This window comes from Pungitius pungitius, chromosome 1 (genome assembly GCF_949316345.1).
Source record: "Pungitius pungitius chromosome 1, fPunPun2.1, whole genome shotgun sequence".
NCBI classification, from domain to species: domain Eukaryota; kingdom Metazoa; phylum Chordata; class Actinopteri; order Perciformes; family Gasterosteidae; genus Pungitius; species Pungitius pungitius.
The window spans coordinates 17,339,629-17,365,521 of NC_084900.1; the positions used below are offsets into that span (position 1 = coordinate 17,339,629).

The window sequence follows — 25,893 nt, forward strand, 5'->3', positions numbered from 1 at the left end:
CAGACATGCGCAGTGCGAGGCTCTATTTCCACTAGCTTTGTCGGGTTGCTACATGCTAACTAGCGAGCCTGTATTTCCTGCCTGTGACTGGACACAGCTATGGACGTCGACGCGTTATCGGAGGCGTTTCAAGGTTTAAAGTTATTTTAAGTAGCGATTCGTTTATAATGGATGATTTTTGACATCGGCTATGATGCCCACGTAAAATACATCTCAAATGTTTGCTTAGTACGTTTCGTGTGTTGCTGTAACTTAACGTTAGCTTACTAAAAAAGACGAAGCTGTTTAAAAAACAGAATCACACATGGATCTGGTCTGCATGGGATCGATGGTTCGAACCACCGTTATCATTCTCTCAGAGAAAGATGTTCTTCATATTTGACCCGTTTATTTCCCTTCTGACAGTTGGAGATTATGTAAACAGCTAACACTAGCAGGATAGCATCATAGTAGCACGTTCATTTGTGAACTTTTACAAGAACTTTGGCAGTTAGTTAAATGAAATGTATGTCTTACAACTTTACGATGCCGTGTTTAACCTTTTTACTTTTATATTCTGAAGATTTCTATTTGATTGTGGAATTCTAGCAACATTTTGAAAAGTAACGTTAGACAGAAAACAAAACAAGATTTAAGGTTTGTCCACACTGATTTCCAGATTATTATCACATTATCAAGTGCTTGTGTGTTGATTCGACAACTTTCAACTTCGGGTTAAGGTCAATGCAGGGACTGGCCGGGTCAGATTGGTGTGTTTTTTGGATTCATGTTATTACCAATTAACTAATCTTTTGTGTGTGTGTGTGTGTGTATGTGTGTATGTGTGTTTCTTTTGGGAATTCACAGATTTCGAGAAGACCGGCAAGAAAGAGACCTGCCCTGAACTAGAGCAGTTCTTGTGTCATGTTGCAAAGACCGGCCAGCCGATGTGAGTAGCTCACACAAAACACCTCGTTTAAGCTCAGTACAAATCGCACAGACTTTTGAATCTCTCGTTTGTGTGACGTGCAGACTTGCATTTCCGATATCTTCCAGGATCTCGTGGTCACAGTTCAAAACATACTTTGTGTTTAAGTTGGAAAAAGTCATGGACGATTTCCACGCATCTACACCAGAACAGAGAGCGCGTCACAATCCCAACGTGGACTATGTCCCCTTTGAAGAGATGAAGGCGAGGATCTTGAAAATAGTGGATGGCTACAATGGGTGAGTGACGCTGATAATAAGACACAGAAAGCCTCCAGCTCGGCCAAAAACATCCAGAAATCTCTTCTGGACGTCTGCGTTGCAAAATAAGTCAAGGACATAAAAAAATACGGATCAAAATTTGGGATTTTAACACATAATAAATTAAGAAGCATATTGACAAAGAAATCCTACGTAATGATGTCAGTGACCAGCTGTGATGAGGGATGTTTCCCCCCTCATTCAGCCCTAGGGTTGTCAGGTTTGGCAGGTGTTTGATGTCTCCGTGTGGCTAATCCTAAATCAATTTCTTGATGATTTTTCCAGAATCCCATTCACCATCCAGCGTCTATGTGAACTCCTCACGGACCCCAAGCGCAACTATACAGGAATAGATAAGTTTCTCATGGGTTTAGAGAAGGTGAGCATTGCACGCCTTGTTGACTGCATGACATCACTAAAATGTTTTCACTCTAGATAAACAAAATGGATGAGCTTTGTATTAAAATACACTTTCCGTGGCTTTAAATTGAATTGTAATATATATATATATATAATTGCTTATGTATTGCAGAATGTAATGGTGGTCAGCTGTGTGTGCCCCACATCAGAGTAAGTACAACACCTGTCAAGCTTTTTGTTCCCTCTTGCTCTGCTGGCTGCAGTGTTTCTGCTCAGCTGCTTCTGATGCACATTGACAGCTCCCTTGAATTCGTTCATTCAGACACACGTTCAAAGTTACAATTAACAGCCAGATGTTTTGTGCCTTTCTACTTCTTTCGAAGGAAAAATGGGGCATCCAGTGTAAACAGAATGAATGGAGTGATGTTCCCTGGTAACTCTTCTCTATATTCAGACAGGTGGGAGCCTTCCACAAATCTAAAATAGCCTCATACACCACCTAGTGGAAAGTTCAATTAGTGTAAAGTCAAATTATCCAAAATCCAACCAGGGTACAGCAAAGGCAGTGATCTCTTGCCTGTCCGTTGGGTTTTAGAAGTTGGGCTGATTCTCCATGTTGTAATATGACTTGTAAAAGAAATCCTTTTTTCCCCCTTTTTTTTTTTTTTGCAGACAAAATGTAAACGGACCGGACACACCAAAACCGCTCAACCGACCGAGGTCGTCGTTGACGTCTTCCCTCTCCACAAACGGGCTCCCTGACTGTGCTGTTAGTAAAGAGCCAATCACAGAGGAGGTGGAGGAGCACCGTATCAGGTAATTGAAATATGCCTGGTGTGTGTGTGTGTGTGTTATACTGAGTGTATCTCCTCAATATATTGTTATTTTAAATGAAGGGGCACTAATAATATGTATCATAAGCAGCATAATCCTTATTTAAAATGGATATATATGAGCTTTTTTCCGCCCTTAAACCATTCAATGAACTGTTTTTCTGTTGTTGTTTTTTATGTCTGCAGTCATTCCCCGTCAGCAGAGGGTGAAATTACACCAAACAGCGGGATTAAGAACAAACACCCGGCGGAAGAAGAGGAGGATTATGAGACTGGCGAGCACGAGGTTAAGAGGCTCAAGTTTGATGATAAAGAAGAGGACGAAACGGAAAGTAAAGAGAATGAGTCGTCCTGCGCAAAAGGGCCAGAGACACCGCAGACCTCCGAAGACTCTTGTGGTGAACGTTACAAAGGTGGAGCCTCTTGTGACACACGTCCTGCTGCAGAGGATCATGGTAAGAGTAAACTCGTCTTCACTCAGCCTTCACTTAAGTGTACACTGCAGCTATGTGAGGTCGTCCTTGCAGGCAGAACACAACACAACACGGTTGTTTTTGCAGCCAGGTAGCATTGTGGGTAATGTAGTCGCCCTGTAGTCGTTTCATCGGGGACAAAGGCCCATGGATTAAGAAGAGACAAAATCAAGTTCTGGGGCCGTCAATTTTGACTGTCATAGAAGTGCAGTGCTTATTACGTTATTATGAGCTTCCGTTTGATCTCCATTTGATTGTGATATTTAGATTTTTGACTGATGGTAGAACAAAACAAACATTTGAAGAAGTCGCATTGGGAATTTCCAATGGAGATTTCTCCCCATTTTCTTCAACAGATGTATTGATAATGAAAATAACGGTATTTGCAGCCCTAATGTTGTCCACTCTGGTCCTCAGAGCTTAGTTGCACACGGACAGAAGCATCTGGAAGGGATGAGGACTTGTCTGAGACGGGGAACGTCCACACTGCGGATGAGGACGAACCGCGTGCTCCATCAGAGACGGGTACGAGCTTTGAGCAGGGGAATGAGAAGAGCTCCCGCAGCAGAGAGGGAGAAGGTCTACCCGGCGACAAGCAGGCCCCACCTTCTGCTAGTGCACATGACTTGACAGCAGAGGGCGACACTGACAGTTTGAACAGTGCAGAGATTGCCATAGAGCCTGGGGAACACGACTGTCCTGAAGGCCAGTCAGCAAACTGACTCTTCTTCTTCTTCTTCTTCTTCTTCTTCTCCTTTTTTACACTGTATGATACCATATAATGGGAATATCTGTAGCACTGTGAACCTCTGGACGTCAGGACCAGGAGTGAACCTTGAAATTCCTCACTCAAGGTCACACACCGCCTGGTCTAAACTGGAAGGAAATGATTTAAAGACTAAGGAGATTCTTTCACTGTTGACTGTTTTTTTAAACCCACCCCGCATATTTTTATATGAACATTATAATTTAACCTTTGTAACGGAAATATCCAATAACTTCATTATTCTTAAGTCATTTTGCATGCATTCTTAAAAGATACATAAGAATGTGAGACACTTCTGTTTGCTTGTTCAATGATACAGCTTAAAATGTATTTCTTACTGACATTATATTGCACATGTGCGTTTATCCCATGAAGGACGTGGAATATGTCACAGCTTTGCTTTATTTTGCTTTTATTAAGCCCAAGTTAACACACGTTAGGGCCAGTAGTCCCCGTTTTGGTAAGATATTCATCTTAGTTTGGCTTATGGGAAGCCATTTCTGCATCAAAATATGTCAAGAACACAAGATACCTTTACACTTTCTGTATGTCATACCTTAGTTGTACAAATGTCCCTTTTTGATAGCTTGGATTTTTACAGTAAGCATCTGTAAATCAGTTTTTGTAGACTTGTAATACATGTCCACTGACCTGATGATAGCTGGACATGGAATGCTTGAACTTGTGTCATGGTATTTGTGGAAGGCAATAAATGCTACAAATGTGTAATATTCTCAGTTAATGTTAAGGGGATGTGCTTTTCCCTTTTGTATGTGTAGAGCTATGAGGTCACACTCAAGTATGGGTGGATTCTTCCACCAGATTTTACAACCTGGTATTTAAAATGTCTCCGGTACAAGAACGCTAGGTGCAGATCTCATAATCGTGGTGATAACCTCCAGTGATACCCCAGGTGGCCTTGACACTTTTAAGCTATGATTATGACTATCCCTGTTGTCAGCACACAAAGGTATTGCACCGGAACAAGCCGTTGCCTGTAAACAACGGCTACAGTTGTGTGACTCTTATTCTGTTGAAAACACGCACTGCCCAATACTCAATTAAGGCCAAAAACCCTGCTAGATGTTTCCACCCGTATCCCAAATTTCCCCTCTCGATGCCTAAATTGTAATGTTCATCATTAGCGGATTCAGCTACACCACATTTATTACAGGCTGCAGTCAGACTGCAGCGGGCGGGTAAACAGTAATCAGGGGGGAGCCGTTAAATAACATGGTTTCTGAAGGTCACGGCGGTCGGGGATAAGTGAGCGCTTGGCCCGTGTGAATCATCAGACCGCTCAGAAACTCCCAAAACCACTGAAGGGACTACATCAGCAATGCAGTATTTCACTTACATCCCTCTTGGTACCTCGGAGGAGAAAGATTAATAAATAATGAAAAATAACAGCAGTGGGTGAGATATCCTGATTTATTCGTGCTACAATAGGTCACACCATGCACAAAAATATTCATATAGCAATTATACCATAGGGGTACTTGAAACCTACGATGAGTGTGTGGGTGTTTTTCTCAAAGCTAACAGATGTCCTTCCTTGGAAAGGTAGCAGCAGTGCCACAAGGAAATCCTCTCAGGATCTATTTGTTAACTAATTGGTTTAGACAAGTGTCCATATCTAATCCCACATCATGTGATCCATAACAGGCTGTGGCTCATCCTGAGCCTCAGGTGGGATTTGCCACAATAGAGAGCCCAAAAACGGGTTCACTTCATATGGACATTCATGCCCGTTGTGACCAATCTGATCTTTGTCAATTGGTGCAAAGGGTCGATGCAGCGATCGGCTGGATAAACCGGGGGCTGACATGTGTAACGTGGAGGGATGCTTGGTCCAACAGACACGTGTGATGTGAGAGAGAATCTACTTTCCTAGAGAGCCCAAGGAAGGATTTCCACAATGGGTCAGCGCCTGAGCGAGGAGAGTGACCCAGACAAGGAAATCGACGTGGCGGAGCTGCAGGAATGGTACAAAAAATTTGTCGTGGAGTGCCCGAGTGGAACTCTCTTCATGCACGAGTTCAAGGGCTTCTTCGGCGTTGCCGATAACAAGGAGGCCGCGGATTACATTGAAAACATGTTTCGAGCCTTTGACAAGAACGGGGTGAGTACCAACTCCAGCCGGCGTGGATCTATGAGCCTCGCGCAATCGCCTCGATCTCATATAAGAGCCGGGGGGGAGAGCCTGTTGATTGGAAAGTTACGTTGATGCCACACGTGAAATGGTAAAGATTCTGATGGTCAACTATTTGAACTGTTGCAACTCTCCATATATTTTTTTTCGTTTTATGTAGTAGTATTATTACATCTAATAATTTTGGCTATACATAAGTGTTGCTTCATAGATCCTCTCTTTTGGTGTACACAGGACAACACCATCGATTTCCTGGAGTACGTGGCAGCCTTGAACTTAGTCCTGAGGGGTAAACTGGAACATAAACTGAAATGGACATTCAAAATGTACGATAAGGACGGAAGCGGATGCATCGATAAAACAGAGCTACTTGAAATCGTGGAGGTAACATCCACTGTCAGACAGTAACCATGTGAAACCATTTGAAGAACTTATAAAATCACTGCGGTGTAATGAAACGCCGTCAGAGCAGGAGCGGTTGTAACCTACTTTTCTGTCACTCTCAGTCTATTTATCGACTGAAGAAAGCCTGCCACGGAGACCTGAATGAAGAATGCCATCTGCTGACCCCGGACCAAGTGGTTGACCGAATATTTGAGTTGGTTGATGAAAATGGAGACGGTGAGTGTTTGGCCTCTGTTTTCTGGACAGTCTTCATGGGTGATTCAACACAAACGAAAAAGCGGGAAAAAAAACAAAGGTACATATGTGCCCTGTCCCTTAGGGGAGCTCTCGTTGGACGAGTTCATCGATGGAGCACGGAGGGACAAGTGGGTGATGAAGATGCTGCAGATGGACGTCAACCCCGGGGACTGGATGAACGAGCGGAGTCGCAGCTCGGACTTCTGACGAGTGGCCTGTCGAAGTATCACGAGTCATTCAATGTGGGACCAGTCGTGTTGCTACTTCTCTATGTATTACAAGCTGTGTATTAAAGACGTCACCACAGCCGTGCTGGCATTGTTCTGTATGCAGTCATTTGTGTTTAAGAAGGAGGTCTTTTGTGCAACCATTTAGTTTTTAGTTTAATTTAATAAGTTTAAAGTCAGCACTTGTGCAAAAGTAGTTTGGATCATTTACTGAAATCTATGGTTTCGTTGGTCTGTTACTATGTCTGTTTTTCTTTGGATGCCGCAGAGATAACATGTTTACTGTATTTAGTTTTGTCTCATAAAATGGGTATAATATGAATTTAATAAACATTACTGAGCCCCTACACCACCACAGAGAAGTGTTTTTTTCTAATTTTGAATGATTCGATCTGATTTGGCATTTTCCTCATTCCGTCTTTGTTGCATTTGAATCCTCTGCGGTCATTTCTACATCAGAATTCCAAAAATGTCTGACTACAATAGTAAAAAGCATTACGGGTATAGTGCAGATGTAATTTACAAAAAAGCTAAAATATTTTTAGATAAAGAAAAGTGCATCTAAAGGATTCTGGCAGGCACGCATGTATTTATTACAGTAAGCATCACATTTGTTTTATTTCTTTTTCAAATAGTAGGAACCTCTTTTGGAAAATGCTCCCTGCAGTGTTATAATTGTGAAATATCTGCACCGTGATTGTTGTACTGTACTTAATTTAATGGAATGCACATGTGTAAAGACAAATAAATAAAACCATAATGTTGTGCGGGACAAAAAACACATTCCTGTGTGTTTACATCGCCTGTCTTGTTTGGTGGAAACAACGCACTAATTTTAGAAATTGAGAATAATATGATTTAAGTCAGACAAGATACATTTGGAAACCACAACTTATTGACATAAATCCAGATATGTAAAGGCAAGTTCACGATTGTGACAAAAAATTATGAATAAGTTTCGTACAAAGGTGGTAAAGGTGCAGTGTTGAAATGGCCGTTTATACACGATAGCACACGTAAACCTGATTTATTCATGAAGGCTCGGCCACGCACGTGGTCTCGCGTTCTCTCGCGAGATGATAGACAGCTACCCGGCGCTGCTTCGTGACAAGTCCACTGAGCTATGAATGAGCCAGACAAAAGTACCTTCATTTGGCATTAAAACGCCCCCCCACCGCAAACTACGGTTTGTAAGCCATCGGAGACACTTCACCGTCGCATGATAAGCAAGCTGTCAAGTCTTCCACCAGTGGTTTTAATGTGTGCTCAAGACAGCAAATCAACCAACCGCCCAAGTGCGCCCGTCACTGTTGTCAATGTCGTCTGAACTTGAGAAACCAGTCAACACTGACAACGTCGAGGTAACGCTGACACTTTGAAGGTGGATGGTGGGTGGATGTTTTCTGTCTCGGTTTTAGGCGCCCCCCTAACAAGAATGTCGTGTTATTCGTACATAGAACGTCGGCTGACGCCAGTGTTTGTATTTCTCGTTTCCGTGTTGTGCTTGGTGGTCGTCGCGCGCGGCGCAATGGCGCCCCCTCCCGGCCAGGCTCCAGAAGACCGCCGGAGACTGAGGTACGTCAGCGGGGACCTGTTCTCCTGCCCCGAGGACCAGGCTTTGGCCCACTGCATCAGCGAGGACTGCCGCATGGGGGCAGGCATAGCGGTGATGTTCAAGGAGAAGTTCAAAGGGGTGGAGGAGTTAAAGGAACAGAGTGAGTCGGCTCCCTTTTTCTTAATTAAATATTCATCAGCACTGAAAGGGTCTTATTTTGGTCTCATTGATTCCAACACAGAAACACATGCCTTTTTTGTTTTTAAGTGCATTTCTAATAAATAACCTAGTTGCATAATGTCACATGTTTTATATATTCTGTATCAACGTTTGATGCTTTTATCTCCCCACCCCTGCCATCATTAAAAATGTTTTTCATGTGCACATATTCTATCCAAATATTTGTATTTCTTTGGAAAACTGTTGTTTTGTTTCCCCCCTGCAAAGCATTGATTTGATTTATGTAAAAACTAAAACTATATTTGTATTGTTTATATTGTCTAATTTGATGTGAATACTATTTTCTCTATCTCCAAACAGAAAAGCTGACAGGAAATTGTGCCGTGTTAAAAAGAGACGGACGTTTTGTCTACTATCTGGTAACGATGTAGCCGTTAATTAGAATTGATTCCTACACCATATCTCTGTGCGTGAATATTGGAGTAGATATTATTGATGCTTTCCTGTAATTACAACGCAGATAACAAAGAAAAAGGCCAGGCAAAAGCCCACCTATGACAGCTTGACACAGAGCCTTGAGGATATGAAGTCCCACTGTCTGGAGAACGGAGTAACGCGAATATCAATGCCTCGGTGTGTGTCACGTCTACTTAAAACACATTTCAAGACAGAAATACCAATTAGCTCGTTGAATGCACCGCAGATGTGACCAGAGTTGTGTTGGGCGCTCTCTTCCTGACAGTATTGGTTGTGGCCTGGATCGACTGCAGTGGAGTAGAGTGTCAGAGATACTGGAAGAGGTCTTCAAAACCACAGACATCTCCATCACGGTCTACAGCCTCCCGGAGAAAGCAGAGACCACAGCGATGAAGGAAAACAGGCGCAGATGATTGATGGGCGGGGGGGGGGGGGGGGGGAAGATCGTTGTATTTACAAGTATACACTTTTCTGTGTTATCCACGGCAATCCTGTTCATTTCAATCAAAATAAATGTTCTCACGTAAATATCAGGCAAACTCTCATGAACACGTTTCTACTGATATTCCGTAATTGCCGGTTTTCAGTGAAAAGAGGAGGAAGCACGCTGATCTAAATCTGTCCCTCACTTCCGGTGATGCTCGGATTTGTTCACCTGTCCCGCCTCGTCACGTGGTGTTTAAGCACCGGGACGATGGGCCTAAAATGTCGGGCGTGTCTTTATTTGCTCTTCGTTGAGCAAACAGTCTATCTGCATTTCTCTCAGGGTATCCTATTACTTCCAGAGTGCTCGTTGTAGCCTCTGTAGATGGTTGAGGTATTGTTTGTTCAGTTATTGATCTGCATCGTGGTATTGTCCAGCTGGCACTCATCGAAAAAGATACCATATGAGAGTCAAAGAAACGGGGTTACGGGGGGGGAATCTGACACCACAAAAGTCAATCCCACATCCATTTTCCCCTTTGGAGGGGGAAGCTTTTCACTGAAATGGGAAGCAGAGAGCTGATAATGCACAATCGGGATAATCAGTCTGGAGGGGGCTCTATTTAAGGATATGACGACCTGCACTTCAGGTGTGAGTAATTATCGTAAACCTCAGTAGCAATGAGACTGTCAGTAGTTTGCCATCTGTGTCCCCCCCCCTCTCGCCCCCCCCCCCCCCCCCCCCCCGTCCCCGCTCTCCTTTAGGGCACCTTTGATAATTCAGGAGGAAAAGGCATTAAGTGCTGTAGCCCACGCTGCGGCTGCCCATGCATCTACCCATGGTCGGCTTGGAAGACTGTACTTCAGCATCACTGCAACCAACCCCCTCTCCTCCTCTTCCTCCTCCTCCCCCTCCTCCTCCTCGCCCTCCCCATCCCCCTTCTTTGCCTGGCAATTAGACTCCACACTGCAGCAGAGCGACCTGGGAAAATCTTCCTCCATCCGACCGGCTGTCTCACCTCAGCGTGATGCGGCTGGTCGGACTGCGTGTCCCAATCCGCCCTCATCCCATCAAACAGCCCCCCCCTCGCCCCTCTCCCATCTTTGTTCCCATGCAGCTTGAGCTTGTCCCATTGCGGTACGCTGGTTTTCCGCCAACGCTCTCCCCCACCCCCCCCCACACGCCCCCTCCCCCCTTCTGTCCTCCATTCCTTCTTTTTTTTTTTTTTTGCAGAGCTCAGCATCCTTCTCCACGGGCACTTGCGAAGGAGGGGCGTGTGGGAGAAAATAATTAGAGGAGAGCTGGGCGGGAGGGCTTCTGGTGCATCACACAACTGGCCCCCCTCCAATTAAAGGAGAGAGCTTATGTTATTGAAGAGCAGCTAAGCCAATCGGGAGGCAGTGCGGGCAAAGACAGCAGGAAAAAAGCAGAAGAGCGAGTGGGCAAGAGGAAGGGAAAAAAGAAAAACTGCGGTGTGTCAGTGTGTGTGTGCGTGTGTGTGTAGTTTTTTTTTATCCCTCCCCTGAGCAGATCTTTATCAATTTGTGTACTCCAGTCCTAGGGTGCATTTGAATGGGTATCTGTGTGTGCATATGTGGCAGAGTTTACAGGAGGACAGGGTGAAGGTGTGTCCAGAGGGCTGCATTCGACTCCTGACTTATTCGTTCTGAAACTGGAAATAAGAGAAAGTAAGAGAAGATTGATTATTTTTCTCTCTATCTCAAAGTGTGTCGGAGCCAGTGGAGAAGGGGGAGAGCTCGGTGACAAGAGGAGAGCGACCAGCACAGAAGGTAAGCGCTTATATTCTCTTACTATAAGCATGCTGGGGTTTTTTTGTGGGTTTTTTTTACACTTCTGAAGTAAAAATAAAAATAAATTCTTGCGTCTTTTGCCAGAGTACGTTGTGGATCATCTTTGCTGTCTTTGAGTCATATTGACGCGTTACTTGTATATTATTCATTTTGTACATTATAAAGACTTGAAAGGAAAGCGGAGGGGAGGCAGAGGAAGGGAGAGAGAGAGGGGAAGGGAGGGGGGAGGTTAGTGCGGGACTCCCTGATGCTTCCAGGCAAGTTTCTGTGCACACGGTTCTCTAGTGCTGCAGTATCTCATTACATCCCAACACAGAGCTGCCTCAGCATCCAGCCTCCGCCATCACTACCACCGCTGACAACTTGGTTGTGTTCCCTTGATGGAATTAAAAGTAAAGTTTTGCACCCCTTTTACTGTAAATCCGGTGCTCGCTGATAAGCTCGCAGTACCAGAAGTCCATTTTGGTACTGTCATGCACATGAGTTTTAGTTTGGTTTATCTGGTGTTCTGATTTGACGAACCAGGTTAACTGGCAACATTTTACCAAATAAGTACTGAAGTATTTATGCTCTGAACATCTAAAATAAACTCAAACTAATTAAAGTGTAGTTTGTTTAGAGTGAGGGCCAGCTTATAATTACCAAAGCACATTTATATGTTTTCAAACTGTGCATTATTGGCTATCTTTGACCACGTTCTCAGTGTATTTAATACATCCCACCATCTTTTTTTTTTCTCGGTGGTCTGACCTTCATCATGTGTGAATGAAGATATGATACTGCCCAGCAGTGGGCAGTGTGTGTTTCCTCTGTACCAAATGTCTGTGTGCACTGGCCTGCTGCAGAATGGGAGGAAATAATGGATGGATTTAGTGTATTTTGTGTGGGCACGCTGCAAAGCGTCGTTAGATAAGATGAGGAGCAGTATGTACTGTCGTTTTCATATCACAAAGCAGCGAGTTGAATACCTTTCACCCTCCCTCAGTACAGGATAATCATAGCGCCGACTGGATTCACGGATCCTTGTTACTGGATTTAAATCATGTCTAAATTATTCAACACTGAATTATCTGGGGGGGGGGGGGGGGATAAGGAGGAGGCCTGGAAAGGAAGCGTGAGTCGTTTCAGCACCTTGGACAGAGCTTCTCTTTTTAATCGAGTGATGCGAACCAGTGTTTTGTAAAGAGGGTCGAAGGAGAGTTTAAGGTGAAGTCTATTCTACTAAAAACGACCTGACAGACGGCTACGCTCGTTTTCAAGTCTTTATTTGCTCCGACAGGATGCCTGTTGGCTGTGCACATCTGTCCCTTTGCCTTTCCGGTCAAAAAAACACTTTTCATTATTCATGCAGCGCTCCTTGTCTAGAAAACAGTCCATCCTAAAGAGAACTATGTTTTTGTAAAGGTGCTGAGAACTCAGTTCCAGGCTGTTTCCTGGCTGCAAAAAGAGAAGAAAAAAACATTGTGTCCTTTCTGTGCTTGTCTACCTGTATTATCACTATTTGCTCAAGGTGGGAGTGTCACTGCTGTGCTTTTGTTCCAAGTTCCTTTTGCAATGCAAAGCTCCAAGAGGCATATCCAACTGTGGCATGAAATTGACTGCAGCATCAAAATCATTGAGGTTTGACACCTCATTACGTGGGTCCATTTGTGTGGTAATATAAAATCCAGAGGATGATGTTATTGAAAGGGCAGGAATTGTACATTCGGGCTGCCGACGGTGGCCTTTAAGTCATTATGTTTCCAAGAAAATCAATTTGAAAATAATTGAGGAGGCGCTAAAAGGTAGTGGTGTCATGCTAAGTCATTGGAAAGATAAATGTTAAACATGTGTTGGCTGCAGCCGTTTCGTCGCTTTGACACCCGCTGTCACAGGGAGCTTTTGTTTCATATCACGCTTGAAAGCGAGCAGGAAAGTGTCTCTGCAGGATGCAGCGGGCATACTGAGACACTCATTCGGATAGCAATGATTAGGAACCTGTGCTCTTTAATGGCAAACGGAAACGAGACCCCTCGCGGCTCATGAGAATTACCCAGCATCCTTCTTTGTGTCAGAGACGGAGGAGATTTAACCAATCCTAATTAGGGAAGATGACGAGTGCGACCCGTGTGCAGGAATGTACCGAAGCAACCTCAGTTTTCTCTCCTTTCTGTTCTCATGTATTTATATGAGCAACGTACCGTAACTCTTTTGAAGATCTGCTGACTTTCTTGGGGAGCAGCTGCTGGGCTTGTGTGTGTATGTGTGTGTGTGACACCCTGTGCGACATGGGCGTTTGGTGAGCCCCTGTAACCGATGGTGTAGGCAGCATAGCGGAGCACCAACGGCTGTCGCCGTGACATCCTGCAGTTAACAAAAATCCCTCAAACTCCTCCGATCAGGACGAGCAGAGGTGCCGTGAAACACTGCAAAAGCACTCAGTGGCTCTACTAGAATCCCTTTGTGATAAATATAGTGAAGTGTATGTGGAAGAACAGTACGTGTGTGTGTGTTTGTGGGTGTGTATCTTGTGTGTGTATCGCCAGGAAAAGGTTACAGGATGTATTATTATTATTATTTGTATCTAAGTGTGCATGTCTGTGACAGAGGGCCGGGTAGTTTCCATGAAGAACACGAGAGACGGTGTTGGACACTTGGATTACAGGCGGCTTGAACGCCGAGGAGGGGAAAAAAAAAATGGCCTTGAAACGTTCAAAGGCAAGGAGAGGACAGCGGAGATGGGGAATGTAAGTCATGCAACCCGAGCAACGGGCGGTGGATCGAGCGAGAGATTGAGAGATTGTCGGAGGCAGAGCACGAGCGGGAGAGAGTGGGTGTGCATCGCAGAGCTACGTGCACACTGCAGTACATTGCAGTGCCCAGCCCCCGCCGTGTTCTCTGCTCACCATCCGGTTGCATGCACTGAAAAGACCCCTGCAGCAGCCGAGCTGCACCACCGAGGAGAGCCCCCCCCCCCCCCCCCCCCCCGCCCCGTTGAGTGCATTCTGCACCCGGGAAGATGCACGGGTTTAAAAAAAAAACAAAAAAAGCTTTGAATTATTTATTTATGGAAGATGCGCATGCTGGAAACAGCAGAGCCGCGCCTGCCGGCACATGCTCCCGTAGACAGAGGGAGTAGTCGATTCACGCTCCCCCTAGATTATGTAAGCGTATAAAACATTCGCTTCACCCCACACTAGCTGAATGATCCCGTTTTCCCCGGCCATGTTTTTCCTCAGCAGGAACATCTGCCTCGCAGTTTGCTTTTGTTCCAGAGGCAAACACGGAGAGTCACTTTATTGAGCTTTTATTGTAAAGGGCAACAATAGGAGAAAAACAAACGGAGCACACCCTTTGAAAGCCTGCGGTTTGACATTATGTTGATGATGCTCGGATAGCAAATAGTGATGCCCCCCTCCCACCACCACCACATTAATTCAGCTTAAAGTCAGGCAGTGTGCACGGGATCCACGAATGACTCACGCGGGGTAGCCTCACACTTAAAGGAGATGACTTACACGGCTGTTGGTGAAGCAAGCTGCACCCCCCCCACACCCACCCACACCCACACCCACACACACACACACGCGCCGTGGACGACTCTTAATCACGTGAAAGCTCCAGGAAGCGACAGAGAAGCTCGTTTCCGCTTCCATAAACAGTTGCTACGTTCCCGTCCCCCCCTTGCCCTGCCCGAGGGGTCGGACGGCTCAAACGTGAGAGCTGCCACCCCCCCCAATCTACTCAGCAATTCACATTGTGTAGCGTGGAGACTCTCTCTATAGCTCTCTCTCTCTCTCTCTCTCTGCTTCCTGTGACAAGGTCTGATTGTGTCTCTCGCCGTGTTCGTGAGTAGTTGAGTCAATTACACCTTGGCAGACAGGTGTTTGAGCTGTGAAGTGTGTTTGCCGCGGCACATCACAGAGTGTTTGCTTCTGATTTTCACAGAAATCACCACCGGGGCTTTGAAGGAGATAAAGCAACAATGTGTGCGTGGTTGTAACTGTAGATTAGATGTATTTATTAACACCAAATGCGCCCGGTGCCCCCAAATGACCGATTCCTAACGTCGGTGGGAGAACGTTCTTAACATTTGATTGATAGCTGTGGTGTAGAAAATCTTATTTCTACCTGTGTTTTACACGTGGAGGTGTTTTTTCTTCCCTCGGTGCAGAGGTGTGAGATCCTCTAACCTTGCAAAATCTATTGAAGAATGAAGAAAATAATTGCTACATTCATGTCTTCCGTCCTTGAGAGAGAGCGCAGTGTTTCACGAGGTGAGTTAAACGTTGTCTGACTATTCATAGTGGAGAATGCAGTCGTGAAGGCAAAGCAGAGATCAACACTGTGGTGTGTGTGTGCGTGCGTGCGTGTGTGCGTGCGTGCGTGCGTGCGTGCGTGCGTGTGAGTGACAGCGACAGAGAGAGTGGGAGAAGGCAGCAGAGCATTGTGGTGTGGGTGAGCTGCAGTGGGTGAGATCTGGAGTGCTGCATTGAGCTGCATAATTAATGTGAAGGGGGGTGGAGCCAAAGGCGCCGTGGAGAACAGGCCGCTGCTGCACCACCACAAGCAGAGCTGCATCTTTTTTTATACCGGTGACATGTCGACGCCAGACTAAGGAGGCTCACTCTGTGGTTCGGTCCAGCTCTGAGTCCCCGTCCCATCTGCTCCCCTCGGCCCTCAAAGCCAGTCAGCCTCCGCCGAGCTGCGCTCCACAGCCAAATGCCTCAGAGCTGGCGGCACGGCTCTGTTTATCATCCAATTTGTAGCAAAACCACTTCCTCTATGACACATCTGGTGTAGTTCAGCTTGTCGGCCTGAACCGGACCACGAAGTAGGAGGGGGAGTGGCTTTATCCTGCAGGACGCTGTTTTATTTAGTATTTATCTTTCCCACAGATTTTCCCACTTTCCCAGTGTTCTGAGCCAATGACTATTATTCTCTCATTTTCAAACACATATTGCATTGGATACATACATCTGCCTGTTCAGCCATTCGATCAACTCACGCATAAAAAGCAGTGTGCATTCATGTTTTCGGGTTTTTGCGCGTGCGTGCACACGTGTGTCACAAAGGTGCAGACAGGAGGTGAATACGTGTTATTGGAGTCATGGATTAAATGCATCCAGGCTTCAGTGTGTGTGAGCTCGTTGTATTTCGGTGCCGTCAGAGCCCTGGAACCTGTTAAGCCCCCCCCCCCCACCCTTGTCTCCAGGGGGATATTGCCTTGCTAGTGATCACATCTATATCCTGCCGCAGCGCTTGCACCCCTGTCACCTAACCTCATCATCACCGTGGCTGCTCGGAGTCCTCGACATCCATTCTGTTGCAACATGCCCTGCCTTCATGTCCTCGCTGCTTCGCTTGTCGAAACCCAAGTGCCTTTCAGTGTCATCCATACGTATGTTGTGTTGAGTATTTCCTCCTTCATATTTAGCTGTTAAGCGGCGCCTCTCCTCGTTTAGAAGCGTCTGCCAAAAGCCACCGTGGGGGCAAAGGGGGGCAAAGGGGGGGGGGGGGGGGGGGGGGGGTGCGGGATCGCACCTAGGCATTTGAGATGCGCCCCGTGTCGGCTCCGAGCTCCTCCAAACACGCCGAGGAGGAAGCTGGTAATGATGGCAGTTTCATCCCGGTCCCCCCGAGAGCCACAAAATCCCACTTAAATTACGACCTCAACATTACCAGGGCAAGTGGAGGCGAACACAGTTGAACTTGGAAGATAAGGTGCATCCTGTGGGGTTCCAGTGGCTTTAAAATGTGTGGGTTCAAAGGTTTTGAGAGTGTTTTGTTCCTATTCTGAAAGCTTCTGGAAATATATATTTGTTCTGTCCCCTGAAATATCAGATGAGAAGACATTTTCTCTCTCTCTCTCTCTCTCTCTCTCTCTCTCTCTCTCTCTCTCTCTCTCTGCAGTCCCTCTGGGATTTTTGCAGTGGGAGGGCTGAGTTGCCAATTTTTTTTTTTTTAGCTTTGTGAGGAATCGCCCATCTGAAATTCAGAAGGCTCAGAGTGCCGCCAACATCAACAGAATCAGAAAAATATGACCATAACTTGGACAAATGCGTGCTTTGAAATTGTTCCGCGCGCGTGTGTGTGTCATACTGTGACATTTCTGGAAATTAGGTTTAACTGCAGGCGATGGTGGTGGTGAGGATTTTTATAATTGTGTTGCGTCGTGTAAACCTGCGAGCTAATGTGATCTATGCTTTATACAAATCAGGAGGAACACACGGATGTATGTTTTTCATTAGAGGAACGCAACATTACCCAAAGAGATGAGCAAGCAGGAGAGAAAGAGAGGAGGAAGCACAATACTTGTGTGTGTGTGTGTAGGTGCTCGGCATGAAGGCTGCCTCTTTTCTCTGAGAGTCTTTTGAGGCCAGTGTGCAGGCAAAGGACACGGCATACGGAAACAACACCCGTGAGCTCTTCTGACAGCCGTGTTACATGAAAATAAGGACATCCATGAAATACATTTCACAAGAAGACGTTTGACATATCTGTATAGAAAATTTCGCTTTTTTCAAATTAATATAGTTATTTTTTAATTAATAATAGAAAAATAATCAGCACTCAAAAATTATGATGGTTATATTTAGAAGCTTTGATTCCAGCTGCGTGAGTGGCAGGTCACTTAATGTGCTTTGTAAAGCTGGAGGTGTGTTAAGCCACCCTCCCTCACTCATTCTGCACTCAGGTCATTGTGCTGCTGCCATACCACCAATAAAAGATTCCATTTGTACTCAGCAAACCTGTCTCGAGTCAGGCTGCAATGAAAAGGAGCGTCATTAACAAAGAGAAATGAACGTTGACTGATTAACGTCCCTTGGATTTTTAAATCTAAATTCATGAATTTTTCTGTTCGGTGTATTTCAGCCAACTTGAACAAATCTTGCAGATTCGATCTCTCCCAGAGAGATTATTGACTTGACAGCAAATTGGTTTGTCTCTCCAAGAGCATGATGGAGGGTTGCAAAATCTATTTCCTCCATGATAAGGCTGGTAATAGTTGGGACTAGCGAGATGGACACGATATTCAACGCGCTATATTGATCAAAATAATGGCTCCCATCTTTTCTTTTTGCCCAGTCTTACAAGTCCACTCACAGCATTGTTATCTTAAAAGCTGTTCATGAATACATTTTTTTTTTTTGTTGCAATCTTCCCTCACATCTGGAGAGTTCTCTTGAATCATTTCACAAAGCCTCCAAAGCCAACACACAGCTCCACTGTGTTTTGTTTGGTTTAATGAGAATGCTTTGTGTTAATCGCCAAGAGCTTGCATTAGAGTTCAGGAGGGAAAAAAGGTAAACAAAAAAAAAAGGGGGGGGGGGTGGTGGTATCAAAATGCGGCTGAAATGGTCTTGTATCCTGTATTGTATCTTGTATCCACACACACAGACACACACACATATATATACATATATATATATATATATATATATATATATACATATCCACCGGCTTCCATCGCCTTCAGCCCTCCTCTGTGCCCTCGAAAGCACTATGCTAGATTCATTCATTCATTCATTAAATGTTGACTGTGCATCGAGGTGAAAGTAAATTAATAGTCAGTGCAGTGGAACAGATCAAGCTTGAAAGGGAACTCCAAGAATAATAAATAAATAGTAATCCTTGCAATTTCAATAGGTCCTTGCGTGGCCGGCGTTGTCGGCTGCTCGGGCCCTAATTACGGCAACATCAAAGAAGACACAGCGGCAGACCATTGTAATAAGACCAAGCGGTTCCATTTGGGCTTTGAGCGTTATGAGGTAATGACTCACTCCGTGTGCTGCCTTCGGGTGGAAGCGGTTGAACTCGGTTCAATCAGTGATGCTCCGAGAAGTAAAGTGAACGCGACCGTAATGAGGCGGGAATCATTCATCGGTCAGCTTTACCAACTTTCTTCCTTGCGGATGCAGTTCGTAGACTTTTTTTTTTTCTTCAAATTTATTTACACACCACCTGTACGTTATTCAAATATCTTTAGTTCGACATCATCAGTTATCCGTCCGTCTCAGACTCCCCTCTGGAGTCTACCACTCCCAAGCATTCTCTCACATGGAACCAAATAGCTTCAGCCGACAGCCGGAGTCCTCTGCGCTTTTTCGACTGAAGGACGAGGCGCCCATTAGTCTGGATTTGTTTTTTAGACGGAGCCCCCCCCCCCGGAAGCGGCGGCGTGCGTCCCTGTGCGTCGTCTGCTCTTATGTAAACCCCCGACCGCTGCAGGGAGTCTCTCCGTGCCGTGCAGGGTGCCGTTTATCTAGGCCATGGCTGGTTTGTGCCCCCTCACCGAAATGCGCCAGAGAGGCCGTGACAGTGAGGTTGATAGTTGTTTTTTTTTATTTTCAGACGGTGTTGTGAGCACAGTGGGCGAGAGATTCGTTAGCTCGTGGAAATCCACAGTGGTGAAGCGGGGCAGAACACCCGCCCGGCAGGGCAGAGGCAGAGGCACGGCCCCAGAAGCGCTCATGCATTCTACACACAACCGGCTACGTCAGAAGGGGAGGGGAGGGGGGCGGGGGGGGGAGTAGGTCAGACTGGGGTAATGTCCTGGACCGGCTGCAAAGGGCTACTTGGCGTGCCCGTTTGGAGCGAATCTGGGGGATATCGCTGACCTTTGAGCGCGCCTCGCCATGTGTCATGGAGGGAGCACGTTGCTGTCAACACTTGTCCCCACGGGACACGGGGGAGTTTTCACCACAGAGCCGAGGCCATGCAACTGGATCTTAGCATCGGGTGGTTTTTCATTTACTGAAAGACAGATAGAAGTGACGAAAGAAGTGATCACCATTAGCAGTTATAGCACGTTGTGATTGACTTCCTAACAAGTCAAATCCCTTAATGCAAAGTCCTTCTTAGAGGAGTCTGTTAACCAGCTCTGTGTGTCTGCCGGGGTTTGTGCGGTTTGTGTTGTTAGTGTTGTTATCTCCAGCTGACATAGTCGGCTTACAATGTAAGGAATCGTTTAAAGGCAGTATTATCCCCCCCCCCCCCCTCCAAAAAACAAAACAAAATTAACAATATAAATCATTTATTTTGACTTCCCCTTGTTATGTCGGGAAGGAGGGTGCAGCATTTGATGTTGTGTTTCTCCGTGAGTGACACACTATATATTAGGTTTTTAGATTAGAACTGATGCATCAATGCATGAGTAGCACTTTGTTTCGTTTGTTGAGTTCCCTTCAGTCACTCTTCATGGTGTCAAGTTACCGATGCATTGTATGTCAAATTGCAATCCGTAAACGTGTAGTTTAAGCCGTCTAATAAATAGAGTGGAGAGAAGTGCAGAATATTTAGGAAATGAAATCCCTCGCTGGTAGTTTTCTTTCTCTACATATTGAATTGGTGTGTCTCTTGATGGAAATAAGACTGATGGCACGTAATTAAACGTCTTAATGAATGTTTTTCATTTACCAGAGTTCCTTACTGAAGGGTTTCACTTAAATTTTATTAATCAACTTCAATTCAGATGCCCACACGTCATTCTCATCATCCGTTTTCAATCTTCTTCTCAGTCCTTAAAATGAATGAAAAGAAACAGTGGAATGTGACTGCATCATAACCTATTTTCTGTTTTGCACTTTCCTGACACAACTATTATTTTTACAAGGAAATTTGAGGTTGAAAATCAAAGAAGTGAAGAAGTCCCACTTGTTCTCATTTAAAGAGGAACGGCCCCTCAGCTGGGCTCAGCTGGCCACGTTGGCCCATGGCCCATGGTTACTTATGGGGAACCATTTACACATCCATTTCCTCCTCATCTTTTAAGATTTTAAGAATCTCTTTACAAACGATCTTCTCATTTATGCACCATCGCCATTTTCATATTATAGAATGAAGAAATGAGCAGTAGGAGTCAAACCGTTAAGTGCTGCACATTCTTAAATTGCCACTCCTTTTTCCTTTTTTTTCCCTTTTCAACCACATTGGAGCATTTAGAAGTTGAAAAATTGAGCCTTTAGTTTCTACAGCTTCTATTGAAGGGTAAATCCGAAATGAAGTTCGATATAACTCCTTATGTTTGTTGCCTTTTTCTTTAATTGTTCTTAAATGGGCGCTGATGTTCTCTATAGACTCCGGCAGCACCACCAACAAATCAGGCAGTTGTAAAACCATCCTGCACAGGTGTGTCAGCATTTATTTAATAACTATATAGGATCACATTAAACGAAAATGCAATGTGAATTTAGTGCAGCTTATAATCAATGGACGCTGTTTGGAGAGCTGAACATGTTTGGTACATTTAACATTCTAGAGCAGGTGAAGTGCTTCGCAGACAGACATCAGGAAATTTAAACAGCCAAGTATTAGACATTAGTAATCCTTTGACTGGCAAATGCTAACTTTACCAAACGTGCTGTTACAAATTCAGAAACCCCGGAGAAACAAAGTCCAGTGTCAGTTTGTGCTCAACGTCGCTTCTCATGTTACGCAGTGGTTTTTCCAGTTAACTGAACCGATGCTACTGAATATTGAGGAGAACTCTGCTGTTTGCTTGTCCTGAAGCAGCCCCGTGCACAGCGAGTCTACGCGGGGCGGCTGTGGCTCTGTCAGCGATTAGTCAGATTTGGGCGAGTTCGCCCTCAGCCCTGCGACCGCGGGCCTCGCATGATTGAAGTCTGAATGTGGGACATTTTGTCTCCGGAGGAGGTTACGCTTTGAAACACCAGCGAGGGTGTTGGACCTTCCTTATTCCTCATCACCTGGACGCTTAATTTTTAATGAGACACTTTTTTTTTTTCTCTTCTTTTCATCCTTTGGCCCAAGTGAATCACACGAGATGGATTCGGACACATCCCACTGCTCACAGTGTGCACGGAATTACTCCTTCACTCGTGGCACTGAAGATGGAATGAGTGAACTATCAAATGTGATGGAGGTGTTTTTCTTGATTTTTCTACATTTTTACCCCCGACTTTTTATTTCACCTGCACTTTTCTGACCTACGATTCACAATGGAAGTCGAGCCTGACTTAAGGATCAATGTTGTTGAGCACCGCTGTGCTCCCAGCAATCGCTGGCTCTGACAAGCGGCAGATGGTGTGCTATACAGTGATTTACTGCTGCATAGCCGCGGGGTGCAGTACTTTTTGTGAGCCTTTCTCCTCCTGAATAATTGATAGAATACTGTCATTTGGCTGTGTTGGATTTCACATATTGTCCATTGAGCAGAAAGATTTGGCTTGTTATGTGTTTCTTCAAGGCTTTCTGGTTTTTAATTGTGAGGGTATCAACTTGCATCTGTTGGGATGCAGTAAAACGTAGGCATTATGTCTCTTTTTATGGTGAAACCGGGTTGAGTGCAATGCCTTAATCCCACGGCTACCTGTAACAATTCTATTGTTTGGCAGTAATAAAAAGGATGGATAATCACAACATTTAACTTGTCTAAAGTGAACTGAATGACTGCAGAATATTCAGAAACACTAAACTAGAGATCACCACACCTAACCTTGTGTACAACTAGTTCAAACTAAAGATGTTTAAAAATGGATTAAAGCAAAACAAAGTTGTTTTTAGAAGTACCAAACCAGTCAGAACGCCAAAATGCCGCCATTATAGAAAGACACGGGAAGACGTCACGGGCACGGCACAGTGCATGATTTGAAAATCCAAAGAAGAAACAAAACCGGGGTTTGATTTCATGGGCGTGTGCTTTAAACGTACCGTCAGTGCAACATCCAGCTGGGATCATTTCATGTGACCCTTTTGAATGATTCATTTAACATTTACCAGCCAGGCCCCAACACCGTGTGTGTTTGTCAGCCAGCTGACACCGACTGCCAGCAACGTCCGAAGGCTCCGCTGTATCAGGAACTGCGGCTACCTTTTTTGCCAAAATATACAGAGGACAAAGTCCAAGACATCCACGGACTTCGGTTCGTTGAGCCCTTTGGGTCGGTTGATTTTGCCGGAGTCATTTTTAATGAAACGATGGAACCTTAGTAAAAATAAAAACAGAGATTCTGTTGATCACAATAATCAAATCTCACTTGAAGCCTCACAACGTTTGGATTTAGAATGATTCCAAGTATAAAATGAACCACCTCTTAGATGACACAACATCTGCGGCTGTTCTGAAGAGTGTCACCGGGGGAGCGATCCCACGGTGACGCGGCTTCGTTGTCGCGGCGGGTAGCTGCTTCCAGACCCAATGAGTGCACAATTACCGCGGCGCTTCTAACAGGCATCGATTGGTCCCATCTTCTCTCTCCCTCCCGCCATTGATTGTTGACGCCGCCGTGTGATTACGAGGCCTCGCGAGGGCAGGTGATAATACACCACTGTCTGGCCCGCGGGAGCGTCCCCCCCCGCGGCGTCTCTCCTTTATTGTCTGGCTGCAGGGGCGTCCCCCCGCCGCACCAGACAGTGTTTTGTGTTTTCTCTCTCACGGATGTATTCAGAAATATTACTTCAATCATGAAATAAATGCAATTAGAAGGAGCTATTCATGAATATTTGATCATGTGCAGCTGATCACTTCAGATGGCTTGCGGGTAGAAGCACTGAGGAACACTACACTTGATTTGATTGCTAACCACTAGACATCAATGCAATTCAGCATTAAAAAAGGATAATACCAGATATTTTGGAACACACATAGATAATGATTATATCATTTAAATTGTACACATACAATTTAAATTGTATTTATATTGACTAGATGAATTAAGACATACTTTTATAGTGAGGCTAATATTATGTAATGTCAGACTACGTCGGCAGTTCTTCTTTAAATTGCAATCAGAGACGGATGAGTTAAAGTATTTAGTCTACTTTTCTCTCACCATCCCTGTGCAAGTACGTTTCAAAGGTCAGCTCTAATTTAGTTTTTAATGAGCGCTTAATTGAAAATGACTCTGCCTACTTTACAGATGATATCAGTTAAATATTGCAATGTTCTTCGGGTAAATCTTTCCGCAACAGTATTTTCCCTTTCCTTTAATATTTGACAGATATTTTTCCCCGTTAACTTACTTTATTAGATGGTTTGAGATGTTAACAGGAGGAAAATTTTGTTCACAGGGAGACTGATTTGGATACGCCATCATTAAGCAGCAACGAGAGTCAGTTTTTATGTGGTGCAAGGAGATCATCACGAGAGGTTATCTGTCACACCCAATCTGTGTTTGACTAATGGCGCGGCGGTTTCCAAGATTTGGGCCTGCCTTGTAATAGAGTTTACTTCGTGATGTGAAGGTGAATGATCCCCATGAGCAGCCACTCTGTTTGCTACTTGCGGCTTGTCTGCTGTTTGTCCCACGATGCCTTTGACCGCACAGCGACAGGAGCGAGAAAAAACACCCGCCCCTCCGCGACAACACTGCGCTCTTACCCAAATTATGAGATACAATTAAAACATATGTAACATAAAAGTTACATAATAGATTGGAGGTGTAGCACTCGCTTTACAGTAGGAGAATTGATTGTGTGTATGATTGTGTACTATCAGTATATATATATATATATATTGTTTTTGTGATTTATTATTTTGAAGGTGCTGCAGAGCACATCACAAAAACCTATTTGACATTTATAAGAGTTTGTTGGTCCCCTGGGGAGTTTGTTGTTTTTCTAGAGCCACACAGCTCTCAGGTAGCACATGATTCAGAGACATTGAGCTCCGGAGGCTTCGGAGTCTTTGCCCCCTTTTGTCTTTGCACAGATTGTCCTCTTCCATAATTGTCAACAAATTATTCCCATTAGGATAATAATCTGTTAACTCAATCAATGCCTTGTACAATTTTTACAAGTTTACGTGTGTGCAATGTTGATTGTCTAAAGCAGGAAGTGAATTGATACTGTTAATATGATCCAATCCTCTCCCTGTCTAGTGTGTGTTGTATTTCATTTACTGGGAATATAAGGAAGGGAGCAATTAATCTGGAATTGTGTGCAGGTTCCACCCATCTGTTGACCATTTCTCTGGAACTGGATGATGAATCGCCTTATTTCAGCTCATAAACACAGGTCTTGTCTTTTCACGAAGGAGGTAATCAGAGGGAAGTAGGATTTATGGACAGCAGCTCTGTTTGCAGCACTCGGTTTGAATAAGTGGAGTAAGAGCGTTGTTTCTTAAAAGGAGGAACCAAGGAAACGGGGCAAAAGCTTAAAAGCTTTCTTCTCGCTGTGCCGTGAAGCTGATGGAGACCTTTGAAATGTATTTGATGCAGACATTTTAAATTTAGCTGATGGATCTGTGACCCTAACCCACTTTTTTTTTAAACCTGTGCATCTAAATTGAACTTGATCTCTACAGGGCTTAATGCAGGGTACTCTCCCTGCTAAAGGGTGTTGGCCCATAGTGCTGCTGCCTTCCCTTATCATGTGAGTACCGTGGGTGCTCAGCGGAGCGCTAAACACACTTTTACTACAACAATGCACTCAATAAATCGCAGAAATGTGCCAAGGTCTGTCTGCAGCAACCATTGTGTGATTGAATGAATGAATGAAGCAATCAATACAACCCATTGTCATGACACCAAATATAAAAAACATTTAATATAAATTCACAAGCAAGCGTCGATGTGAGCGAGCAGTCGCCTCGAAGTCTTACAGAACAAGAGCAGCCAAGAGGAACCTCAGCAGCGTGTTTGCCAGTAGCTCCGTTAGCTGTTAGTTATGGAGGGGAGGGGGGGGGGGGGTGCAGCAGTGGTAGGGAGTCAGCAGGCAGTCAATGGCGATTTAAAATAAAAGGCCAATAAAAGGTGTGAGAGACCCCAGCTACAGGGGGTCATTGAACACGCAGCCACAACTCACAGAGGTGTGTGCATATGATTC

General features: G+C 44.8%; 4 protein-coding genes across 14 annotated transcripts in view; all 4 read left to right on the forward strand.

Annotated features, from left to right (window-relative positions):
* The first annotated feature begins 6 nt into the window (after positions 1–6).
* On the forward strand, positions 7–5,020 carry LOC119222007 (serine/threonine-protein phosphatase 4 regulatory subunit 2-like). 4 transcript variants are annotated; one of them, XM_037478324.2, is made up of 9 exons: positions 7–133; positions 847–928; positions 1,012–1,206; positions 1,513–1,606; positions 1,760–1,797; positions 1,971–2,045; positions 2,260–2,403; positions 2,607–2,875; positions 3,311–5,019. In XM_037478324.2, the coding sequence occupies exons 1-9, from the start codon at positions 100–102 to the stop codon at positions 3,613–3,615; spliced, it is 1,236 nt and encodes a 411-aa protein (XP_037334221.2). In that variant the 5' UTR covers positions 7–99; the 3' UTR covers positions 3,616–5,019. The 4 variants fall into 4 exon arrangements, with proteins under 4 accessions (XP_037334221.2, XP_037334223.2, XP_037334224.2 ...); XM_037478326.2 differs by having other exon boundaries at positions 1,036–1,206; positions 3,311–5,018; XM_037478329.2 differs by having other exon boundaries at positions 101–133; positions 1,076–1,206; positions 3,311–5,018.
* Positions 5,021–5,359: 339 nt separating this feature from the next.
* On the forward strand, positions 5,360–7,336 carry guca1b (guanylate cyclase activator 1B). The gene is made up of 4 exons (XM_037478388.2): positions 5,360–5,781; positions 6,046–6,195; positions 6,318–6,432; positions 6,536–7,336. Exons 1-4 carry the CDS (start codon positions 5,578–5,580, stop codon positions 6,658–6,660), a joined length of 594 nt encoding a protein of 197 aa, XP_037334285.1. The 5' UTR covers positions 5,360–5,577; the 3' UTR covers positions 6,661–7,336.
* Positions 7,337–7,742: 406 nt separating this feature from the next.
* oard1 (O-acyl-ADP-ribose deacylase 1) lies at positions 7,743–9,320 on the forward strand. Of its 2 annotated transcripts, none has more exons than XM_037478394.2 (5): positions 7,743–8,068; positions 8,230–8,395; positions 8,776–8,834; positions 8,936–9,048; positions 9,158–9,320. In XM_037478394.2, exons 1-5 carry the CDS (start codon positions 8,066–8,068, stop codon positions 9,303–9,305), a joined length of 489 nt encoding a protein of 162 aa, XP_037334291.2. In that variant the 5' UTR covers positions 7,743–8,065; the 3' UTR covers positions 9,306–9,320. The 2 variants fall into 2 exon arrangements, with proteins under 2 accessions (XP_037334291.2, XP_037334290.2); XM_037478393.2 differs by having other exon boundaries at positions 7,743–8,041.
* A 1,256-nt stretch (positions 9,321–10,576) lies between these two features.
* The window catches only part of LOC119222003 (synaptotagmin-2-like), a 46,655-nt gene continuing 31,338 nt past the window's right edge, over positions 10,577–25,893 (forward strand). For 3 of the 7 annotated variants that reach the window (XM_037478314.2, XM_037478321.2, XM_037478317.2), the window contains exons 1-2: positions 10,795–10,941; positions 11,043–11,106. The gene's annotated coding sequence lies outside the window, so the exon portion shown is untranslated. The other 4 variants (XM_037478315.2, XM_037478318.2, XM_037478320.2 and 1 more) reach the window with 3 other exon arrangements.